Source organism: Elephas maximus, chromosome 3 (assembly GCF_024166365.1).
Source record: "Elephas maximus indicus isolate mEleMax1 chromosome 3, mEleMax1 primary haplotype, whole genome shotgun sequence".
Classification (NCBI taxonomy): domain Eukaryota; kingdom Metazoa; phylum Chordata; class Mammalia; order Proboscidea; family Elephantidae; genus Elephas; species Elephas maximus.
The window spans coordinates 28859648-28869448 of record NC_064821.1 but is presented as its reverse complement, the minus strand read 5'-3'; the positions used below and the strand labels follow the sequence as shown (position 1 = coordinate 28869448).

At 56.4% G+C, this 9801-nt stretch overlaps 2 protein-coding genes across 9 annotated transcripts in view; one reads left to right on the top strand and one right to left on the bottom strand.

The window, feature by feature from the left end:
- Nucleotides 1-300: 300 nt before the first annotated feature.
- Nucleotides 301-9072, top strand: TMED1 (transmembrane p24 trafficking protein 1). Of its 2 annotated transcripts, XM_049876896.1 has the most exons (5): nucleotides 301-808; nucleotides 1713-1810; nucleotides 1952-2153; nucleotides 2688-2855; nucleotides 8622-9072. In XM_049876896.1, exons 1-5 carry the CDS (start codon nucleotides 629-631, stop codon nucleotides 8799-8801), a joined length of 828 nt encoding a protein of 275 aa, XP_049732853.1. In that variant the 5' UTR covers nucleotides 301-628; the 3' UTR covers nucleotides 8802-9072. The 2 variants fall into 2 exon arrangements, with proteins under 2 accessions (XP_049732853.1, XP_049732854.1); XM_049876897.1 differs by lacking the exon at nucleotides 8622-9072 and having other exon boundaries at nucleotides 304-808; nucleotides 2688-3490.
- Nucleotides 4298-9801, bottom strand: part of DNM2 (dynamin 2) — a 94922-nt gene continuing 89418 nt past the window's right edge. For 2 of the 7 annotated variants that reach the window (XM_049876888.1, XM_049876892.1), the window contains 3 exons: nucleotides 7861-8093; nucleotides 6480-6731; nucleotides 5558-5828 (listed from right to left, as the gene is read on the bottom strand). In XM_049876888.1, the coding sequence (XP_049732845.1) occupies nucleotides 5759-5828; nucleotides 6480-6731; nucleotides 7861-8093 (555 nt within the window). In that variant the 3' untranslated portion in view covers nucleotides 5558-5758. Of the gene's footprint in view, nucleotides 4383-5556; nucleotides 5829-6479; nucleotides 6732-7860; nucleotides 8094-9801 lie in introns of those variants that run through there. The other 5 variants (XM_049876894.1, XM_049876890.1, XM_049876889.1 and 2 more) reach the window with 5 other exon arrangements.

The following is a 9801-nucleotide window of genomic DNA, read 5'->3' as shown; positions in this document are numbered from 1 at the left end:
TCATTACATGAACCCCCAAGTTACAGAGGAGAGAACTGATAACGTGGTGATTCTAAGGCGTAAAGGGAGAAGGGATCCGGCGTCAAATATGGAGCCACGCTCACATGTTAACAGCAACAAAAAACCCACATCAACGTGATGGGATCTTTCCCAAGCCCAGCAGGACCCTTTTACAAGTGAGTCCTACGGGTCGCGCAAAGGGGCATGCCCGGCCGCTTTATCGTTCCTACTCCTCCCAAACTGGATTGCCCAACAGTCGCCGCGCGGCGCACTCTGGGAAAACCACAGGGCGGTGCTTCAGAAGGACCCGGTAGCCTCCGCATTAGTTGTCTTAACCTTTGAGAAGGATGGGCCACCCACATGGCAGTTATTTTTTATCATTTTCTTCCACCAGAAATTCAGATTATGCCTGGAGTTCTTCCAGAAAAAGTCTCTAGGAGTTTGTTTTCAGACGCATCAGGCACTCATCCGGGCAACTGGTCAATCAGGGGGTCCTTTACTCCTGGCTCTGCAGGTTTAGGACAACGGGCAGAAGAGGCGGCCAATCAGCTCCATTGAGTAGCAGAAGGGCAGGGCTAGCCCTTAAAGGAGACGCGACCCGTTAGCAGACCGGAGGGTGACCTGGATCATGGCGGCCGGCGCGGCCCTAACCCTGGCCCTGTGGCTACTACTGCCGTCAGTGGGGGTTGGATGGGCGGGCCCCCCGCCGATCCAGGACGGTGAGTTCACGTTCCTGTTGCCCGCGGGGAGGAAGCAGTGTTTCTACCAGTCCGCACCGGCTAACGCAAGCCTCGAGACCGAGTACCAGGTAGAGGGTCCTAAACCTGGGAACTGGTGGAATAATGGACAAGGGGCTTGGCCAAGCAGCTGAGGCGAGACATGCATTAAAGAGGGAAGGGGGAGGAGCCCGCGCGTGGGAGCGTATGGGCAGGGCTAGAGTGCGCGAGCCGGTGGGGGCGGTGCTAGTGCATGGGAGCGGAAGGGATGGGAGTAATGAAGGAAGGTGGGGCTAGAGTAAGACAGGCGTAGGGGGCGGAGCCAACGAGCCGTCGCCGGGGAGGCGGGGCCAAAGGAAGGAGGGGAGGCCCTTCAGAGGGCAGGACCCTCCTCAGCGCGCCTAGCCAAAGAACGGGTTTGGGCCTAATGAGGGACGCTGGTGGGCAAGCGTGCTGATAGGAAGGCTAGAGGAAAGGGCGTGGTCAACACGAGGGTTTTGGGGGGTGGGCTAAATGAGCTTGGGCAGGGCCCTGTCATTGCTTGGGGCGTGGCCAGGTAAGCGTCAATCAAGGGCCTTCGAGAGGGCGTGACCAGATGAAGGAAAAAACCAACCAGTTACCTTCAGTGCGTTGCGACTCATGGAGACCTCATGTGTGCCAGAGTAGAACTGTGCTCCATAGTTTTTTCAATGGCAGGTTTTTTAGAAGTAGAGGCACCTCTCGGTGGACTAGAAGCACCAGCCTTTCGGTTAGCAGCAGAGCACGTTTGCACCACCCGGGGATGAAAGACCCCAAAACTGTCATCCGTGAGGGTGGAGCAATGGGAAGGGACACGGCCAGAGTGATGGTTGGGGGCAGGGCGAGAGTAGTTTTCTGCATGAGGTAGGGCTCTAGTGGTCTGTATTGGTTCTGTGCTGGCTGGCTTAGGCCTGGCCTTTCTAAGAAGGTGCTCTGGACTCACCCCCAGCTCCCCACCTACTTTTACCTGACCCCCAGGTGATCGGTGGTGCTGGGCTGGACGTGGACTTCTCCCTGGAGAGCCCTCAGGGTGCGTTGCTGGTCAGCGAGTCCCGCAAGGCAGATGGGGTGCACACGTGAGTGAAGTTCTGCTGCCTGCCTGGGTTCGGTTACAGCCCTGCCCCTCCCCAGCGGCCTCGGGTTACCACCCTGCGTGCCTTACAGAGTCCAGCTGGGCAGCCGCTCAGAGTTATGTTTGTGTGTGTGTCTGTGTCAAGGGTGGAGCCCACGGAGGCTGGGGACTACAAACTGTGCTTCGACAACTCCTTCAGCACTATCTCTGAGAAGCTGGTGTTCTTTGAACTCATCTTCGACAGTCTGCAGGACGATGAGGAGGTCGAGGGCTGGGCTGAGACCTTGGGCTGGCCCGATGCTGTGGAGCCAGAGGAGATGCTGGATGTCAAGATGGAGGACATCAAGGTGCGCCCAGGCCACTCCTCCTGATCTCTGCCTTCCTCCTGGGCTGAGGCCCTCTCCTTAGCCTGATCCTGAATTTCTAGGGTCTTAAATAACTCATTAAATCTCCAAAACCACCTCATGAAGTTGGTCCTATGCTGTATGCATCCCCACATTACAGTGGTGGGAGGGAGGAGGCGAATGAGACAGGATGGCTGATTGTTCCAAGGCCATAACAGCAACCAGCAGAACCAATATTTGAAGCCAGGCAGTCTGGCTCCAGTGACTGTCCTGTTAAGCATTACTAAAATGCTTTACGTGTATACTGGCATGTAATTCTCACAGCAATTCTGAGGTGTACAGAAGAGGACACTGAGGTCCAGAGATGTAAATTAACTGGTTCACGATCACACAGCCAGGGAGTGCAGCATGAGGATTCGGACCCAGCAGCCTGTCCGTCCCCCCTACTACCCCGTCACTGTCCGTCTCTTCTGGTCTCATTGATCCCTGCTCCCCAAAGGGCAACTGCCTGACCTTGCTCCCCGTTCTGTACCCCAGGAGTCTATCGAGACCATGAGGACCCGGCTGGAGCGCAGCATCCAGATGCTGACCCTGCTGCGGGCCTTTGAGGCGCGCGACCGCAACCTGCAGGAGGGCAACCTGGAGCGGGTCAACTTCTGGTCAGCCATCAACGTGGCCGTGCTGCTGTTGGTGGCTGTGCTGCAGGTCTGCACGCTCAAGCGCTTCTTCCAGGACAAGCGCCCGGTGCCCACGTAGCCCCTGCCCCAGAACCAGAGCTTCAAACCAGTTTGAGCTGGTTCAGTCATGGCCAATGTAGTGAAACAGGACAGACCCAAAGTTTTACAATTTGGCAGATTCGGCATGGTACCCAGAAATGGGAAAAATTACGGGTCAAAACCTTAGAATGGAAGGCTGAGAAGAAGGTGTAGTGAGCCCTTTCAGGAACCTGATGCATGAGACTGGATTACTGGCAGGACTGTAGGAGAGCGACACACATTCAAAGAGGTGCGGTCTGCTGATTTCCTTGAGCAGTGCGCTGCCATCTTTGAGTGGGGCAGCCCTGCTTTGGACTGTGCTCAAAATCCAAGGGCAAGAGATTTGGTTGCCATGCAACATGTACACTGCCCTTGTTCTCTAAGCCAATATTTAAGTTTCTAGCAGGGCTTTGACCCGTAATTTTTTTTTCCTGTTCCCGGCTATCTTTCCGGTTCACCCTAACTTTAAAAATTCGGGTCTGTTCTGGTGATGCGTCCTCAGCCATGATTGAACTGGGCAGAACTGGTTCGAAGCCCTACCCAGAGCAAATGCCAGGGGAGAGGAGGGCAGAGGGGCATGAGACTTAGGGGTCCCTTCCCCAGCTTCGTGTGCCTCCTCACTTGCGAGGCTGAACAGGGAAAATCCGCTGGCTTGCGGGCCTCAGCCCTCCAGGGCTGCTCCTGCTTTCTTGGAAATCATGCAAGGTCAGCATTGCAGCATCTGAACACAAGCCGTGGGTTTTCTAGCCACTGCCTTGGTCCCTACTGGTCCCTGCCTTGGACCCTATTGTAAATGTGCCTTAGCCCTGTCTTCCAGCCTGCACCACGCTGCCAGTGCAGGGCAGGGCCCAGGAAGCAAACTCTTTTCCCCACCTGGGTCTGGGCCCTCTGAGCCAGGTCCTGGTGAGAGAGGCCTGCTGCTGTGTGACCCCATGCCTTCCTTCCTGTCCTTGTCTTCCCATCAGAGGCTGGCTGCTGATGCTGGGGGCAGGTGCCAGGCAGTGGGGAGGCCTGCTCTTGCCAGGAGCAGGAAGGAGACGCTGCTGCAGTGTTCTTGCCAGGACAGTCACTTTATTAGGCAGCAAGGGGCCCGCCCCTCGGCCCAGCAGGGGGCGGCCAGGGTATGCCATCCGGTAGTAGAGTTCCAGGTAATAGAGTTCCATCCAGTAATAGAGTTCCGGGAGGAGGGCCTGCAAGTCCCCCACCCCTCCCCTTCTCCCTGCAGAGGCTCCACACAGTGCTGAGGGGTGGCCTGGCCAGAGCCTGCGCAGGATCCTCAAGGAACAAAGGGTCTGGCCTGTGTGCCAGGGTCAATAAATTATGGTCAGAAATCACAAAGCCTGGTGATTGGGGCTCAGGGACACCAGCCGGGACAGACCTGCCCCCGAGGTCCCGGGCCTGGGGCCACCAGGAGATGGGAGGGGTCTCCCACGAAGCTCAGAAGAAAGGTCGGGCAGGAGCCGATGGAGGTGGTCGCCTGGGCACAAAAGAAATCAAAAAGCAAAGTTTGACTGTGTCCCTGAGAGGGCAAGAAAGGGAGGAGGCCCTGGGAATGTTGGGGCAGAGAGGGAGCCTCACCACAGTGAAGTTTTGGGTGGAAGGCAGGGATTCCGTCCCTTCTCAGCCGTTCAGACACCACCCTGAGATCACATCCTAGCCCTGTATCACCGCTGTGCCAGAGGCAGCAGCCGGTGTGTGTATGCGCACAAGCATGCATGCGTTCCTTGGCGTTCCCACTCCTGAGGTGTTAAGGAAAGTAAAGGTGCCAGGGGGGCCGCGTAGCAGGTGGCTCTGTGTGTGTGTTTCCTGCTCCTGAGGTGTTAATAAAGGTGCCAGGGGCAGCAGCTGGCTGTGTGTGTGCGCGTGCGCACACATGCTTGCATGTTCCCTACTCCCCACCCTCTAAACCCTGGTTTCCTCTCCAGAAGAAAGGAGCCCCTCCCCACCAGTGGAATGGGCAGATGCCCATGGTGGAGGGACGCATGGGTGTCCCAGGCATGCTACAGGGACGGCTGCCCCTCGTCCTTAACCTGAACATCCACACAAAAGGCCCACACAGCAGCCACCAGAATCGTCTTCCCTTTATTTTAGTTTATTAATAGGATACAGAGTGCAGGCACTTACAGTGGTCAAACCGAGCGAGGAGCAGGCGAGTTCTGCTCAGAGAGGCCGCCCAGGACCCCACTCCAGGAAGGGAGGCCTGGGTGGGCCCCAGAGAGACCCCGCCCCAAAGCCTCCCCAACCACACACAACCCGAGCCCATGCTCCCCTGGGGGACCCCGGAGGATAGGGGCTGAGAGAGGAGAGCGAGGCCAGCCAGGCTGAGGGTTCCGGGCCGGCGAAGGCACCTCCGGCAGCTGGGGCTGGGGCGGGCTCACATGGTGTGGTTAATAGTGGCCAAGGAAGGAATATGTACAACTCGGGCCTTTGGGGGGTGCTGGGCCCCCTGGGCCTGGGCTCACGCCCTTGCCCTGATGAGAAATAGACACTCCTCAAGTCCCAAAGAGGGCCACCAGGGACAGGCGCCACTGGAGCCCATCAAAGGAGCCTCCAGGCAAGTCCCCCCATCGCTGCTAGGATCCCTTCCTCAAGATGGCACCCGGGGTGCAGTTCCCTCCTCTGCTACCCTGAGACCCCTCCCCCCAAAGTGCAACACCCCGGTTCCCCCCAGCCGAGAATGGGGCCAGGCCAGCCCCTGAGTGAGGCTAGGCTTGGGGGAGAAAAGGACTGCTGCCCCCAGGGGGCCTGGTCCCGCATAGAGGCAGGGAGGGCCACGGATGGCGGAGGGGCCCAGACCACCGAAGCTCCTGCATGGTGGGTGTGCGAGGCCCCCAAGAACATGCCCCCCACAGCCTAGTCGAGCAGGGATGGCTCGGCCGGGCGGATAATGGTGGGCCGGCTGGGTGCAGCCGGGGGTCTTCTGCTGCAAAGAGAATAGAGACAGGCGGGAGGGGAGATGGCAGTGAGGCCGGAAGCAGGACAAGAAGGACCCAGGCCCGTTACCCCACCCTAGTTGCTCCGAATGCTGGACACAAGGGCTCCTCAGCTGCTAGGAGGCCTGACTCTGGCCTGGGAAGGGCTTGGGAGTCATTCTGACCCAGGCGTCAACCCCCTGCCCCCACCCCCGCGGTTAACCTGATTGCTGTGTGACCCTGGGAGAGCTCCCTGTGCTCTCAGTTCCTCCCATGGAGAAGTGGGGAGAACAGAGCCTAGCCCAGAGGTAGGCTGGGGTGGGGGTGGGGGTGGGGTAGGAGTGCTGCAAGAGCTGATGCCTGTTTGTACTCAATCAGGAAACCAAGGTAAAACCCAGAAAGTACTCAGTATGAGCTTTTCCTGAGCTGCTCCCACTGAGGCAGAGGACCAGGCCTGGGAGCCCTGAAGTCAGCCCTGACTTGGCCTTTCTGGGCCTGCCTCTGGGCCTCGTTCCCCATCAGCGAAATGGGGATAAGAAGGCACCTCCCCCCACACTCACGTACATATCCTGAGCTCACTGGGAGGGAGTCATGTTGGAGCCATGACATCAGGGGCGCAAAAGTGGGTGGGGTACAAGGCAGGGGCCTGCACCCAGCCTTACCTGGGCACTCCAGGAGGGATGCCGGGTGGAATCCGAGCTGGCCTCGAAGGGATCTGAGGCGGGGCCGAGAAGGGGTCATTGTTGGCAAACACACTCTGGGGGCCTGGCCGGGACGGGATCGGGGGTGCCGCAAAGGAGGATACCGTTCCCACTGGTATGGGAATCAGCGGGGGCCCGGGAGTGGGGCCCCGCACTGCTGGGGGCCGGCCTGGCGGGTGCACACTGGACACGGGTCGGCGCTGTGGAGTGGGGCTGTGGAGGAAGGAGAGGGTGGATGAGCTGGGGGGGCAGGCGCACTGGCCCTGCAACAGGGCCACAGGAGCCCAGATAGGCAGTGCTGGCCTCGGTCACCTCTGCTCTAAAGGCCACCTCCTCTCTAAGAGGGCTGGCCTCAGCTGCCACCCAGGGAGATGCTGGTGAGCGCCTGGCTCTGGGTGAAGGCAGTGCAGGTATCCTCCCCCAAACTCTGCTCAGGGGTGGCCCTCCTCCCCCACCTAAGCCAAGGCCCTGCACCTGCCTCACTGCCCTCCCCTGCCCTGGGCCAAGGGCTGCTTCCCTCTGACCTCATGCTGTGATCCCTACCCAGCCGGGCATCTCCACACTCCCTAGCCCCTCTCTGGCTTCCTGACCTCTTATCTCTGAGCCCACCCAGCTGAAGAATCTTCCAGAGCTCAGCCCTGTTCTCCAAGCCCCAATGCCTCCAGAGGCCCGCAGGCTCCCCACCGGCTCACCTCAGGGCCTTAGCACCTGCTGCTCCCCTGCACCTGGAGGTAATGCCCCTGTCCAAAGAACTGGTGTCTCCCTAAGGAGGTCTCAGTGGGGCTGGCACCTTCTATGAGATTTCCCTGACTCTCCTCCCGTCACCTGCACTGTCACTGGGGAGGTGTCGCTGCCTGATACTCTGAACAACCTCATTAGGGTCTCATTTCCAACCAGCAGCTCTGGGGTGGTGGGATGTGCTGGTTATACCCTCCCTTGCCCTCCAGACTCTCTCCCACCTGCCACTCTCAGCCCTGCACTAGGAGGCCAACCCCTATGGCCAGCACCAACCCAGTCGCCGGCCCTCTAGCGTCCCCCTGGCTTTAACCAATGGAAGGCTTCAAAAGACTGGAGGGTGGGAGGAGAGGCAGCCAGGGCCTTTAGTCACCATTCCTCCCTGCTTTGCTGGGTAGCCCCAAGCTCCAGTTCAGACCTGGCACCTTTAGCCATTCTTTCCCCTTGTCCCTTCAGGTCCAGGTGGGAGCTGCCCCCACTGCGGCTAGCCCTGTGCTCCCGCATCTGAGGTGGGTTCCCTGGACCCTGCCCACCCTTCAGTTTTGCCTTGTTTCCTGCCAGGACCCTGACAAGAACATGGGGGAGTGGGTGCCTGGGCCTCCCGGACCTGTGGCTGCTGGTGCTCTGGAGCCAGGTGTCGTCGACAGGAGGGGGAACAGGTGTAGACACGGTGCTGGTGCTGATGTCTCCAATGATGTTGAGTGCTTCTTTGAGCGCGTGGTACATACGCAGCATATCGTCCCGCCGCTGGGCCTGGTCGGCTGACTCCTCCATGAGGCTGCTCTGGTCCGCTGATGAGTATAGGTAGGCCAGCAGCTCGTGGTGGATGAAGGCCTTTGTCTGGGGGCAAGGGCACAAGGGGTCTGCCTCATGCAGGGCTATGCCCTCCCTGCCTTTCAGCTGGCCACTGTGACTGGCTGGGAAAGTGGCCACCACACTTGGTGGGGCTTTCTTTGTTTTACTTTACTTCAGAATGTATTTAAAATGCAGGGGGCCTACCCCCTAGTTATTTTCTGAGTCCCGCAGGGGAGTTTCAGTGTTCTTCCTGAAGGACCTCACAAGATTCTTATGAAACTTATTCCTATTATCTCTTTCCTTGCTATCTTTCTTCCATTCTATCTTCTAAGTGGCTTTTCTCAGAAAACTAATTAGTTTCTGTTAATTAATTTTATACTCTGTCCCTTCCTGAATGCTCCTATGGGATACAGTACTTTTTCAGTTACTTTTCTTGGTGTTTCTAGGTACATAAAAACTCATCTTTTGAATTTTCACACCTCTAAATTATTCTTCTTGTCTAACTGCACTGGCTAGTGACTCTAGAATAAAGTTAAACAAAAGTCGAAATCGCTGCCTTGCTCTTGATTTCAGATGGGACGCTTTCACAGCTTCCCCGCTAGGATCAAGACTGGCTTTGACGCTGAAATGCACAGATTACACCGCTATATGGCATCGCATAAAGGAAAGCTCCAGCTCCAGCCGTCTTGTCAAGAATGGACATTGCGTTTTTGCAGATGCATTTTCAAAATCTGCAAAGATGACCAGACTTGACAGTTCTTGAATTGTGAACCATGTGAATGTATTAGCTATTCAAAAACTTAAATGTTGAAAAACTGGTAAAAGGGAAAATAAAATATAACCTCAAGATACAAAAAGGGACAGTAAAACCTTCTTCTTCTACCCTAGCCTCCCTAGCCTACTAGTTCCCTTTTTAGGAAGCAACTGCTTTTACCAGGCTCTTGGTCAAACTTCCACAGATTTCTATGCACATAGAAGACATATACAATACATATTTCCCTTCCCTTTTTAAACACAAATGAATATTCTGTGTATTTTGTATTGCTCCACACTTTTTCAACTTAAGATTGAAAGTCATTATAGACCAGAAAGTGTCTTTTTCCTCGATGACAGACCATTAAATAGTGAGGTTGTTCCCAATCTCTGGCTGATGTAGAATCTTACTGAAAACAATGGCTGTGTACACTGCTCACATTTTGGCATACGGGCAAGTGTGTCTGTGGAAGAAATTACTAGAAGTATGATTGCTTGGTCAAAGCATAAATGCATTTTAAATTTCGCAGCTGCAGAACCATCTATGTCACATATTCCGTGTATATTTGAGGAAGTATATCTAGAAGGATACCCATAAAACTGTTAATACTGACTACCACTGAGAGACTAGGAAGAATGAGGTAAAAGGGTAAAGGACTTGGGACTTTCACTCTAGATCTTTTACAGTTCTAGCACACCAAACCCAATTTCTACAGCTTTCTGAGTGCCTAGAGCTGAGCCCAAAGCTTGACGTGTAAACCCCAGCCCTCGCAGCAGCCTGGAGTGGGAGACATTGTTGATATGGCTGCATTTCACTGCCCACAGCCTGAGGAGGTTCAGGTGAGCCCTGGGGCAGACAGGTAACACCCATGAGTGAAGGCAGGCTGGGCCTCAGACTGCCAGGAGGCAGCAGCTGCCCAACACCAGGCCATGCTGGGGGCCCTGCTCAGCCTGGGTTTCAATCTCACCTTCTCCAGTGACTTTGGGCGCATTTTTTCAC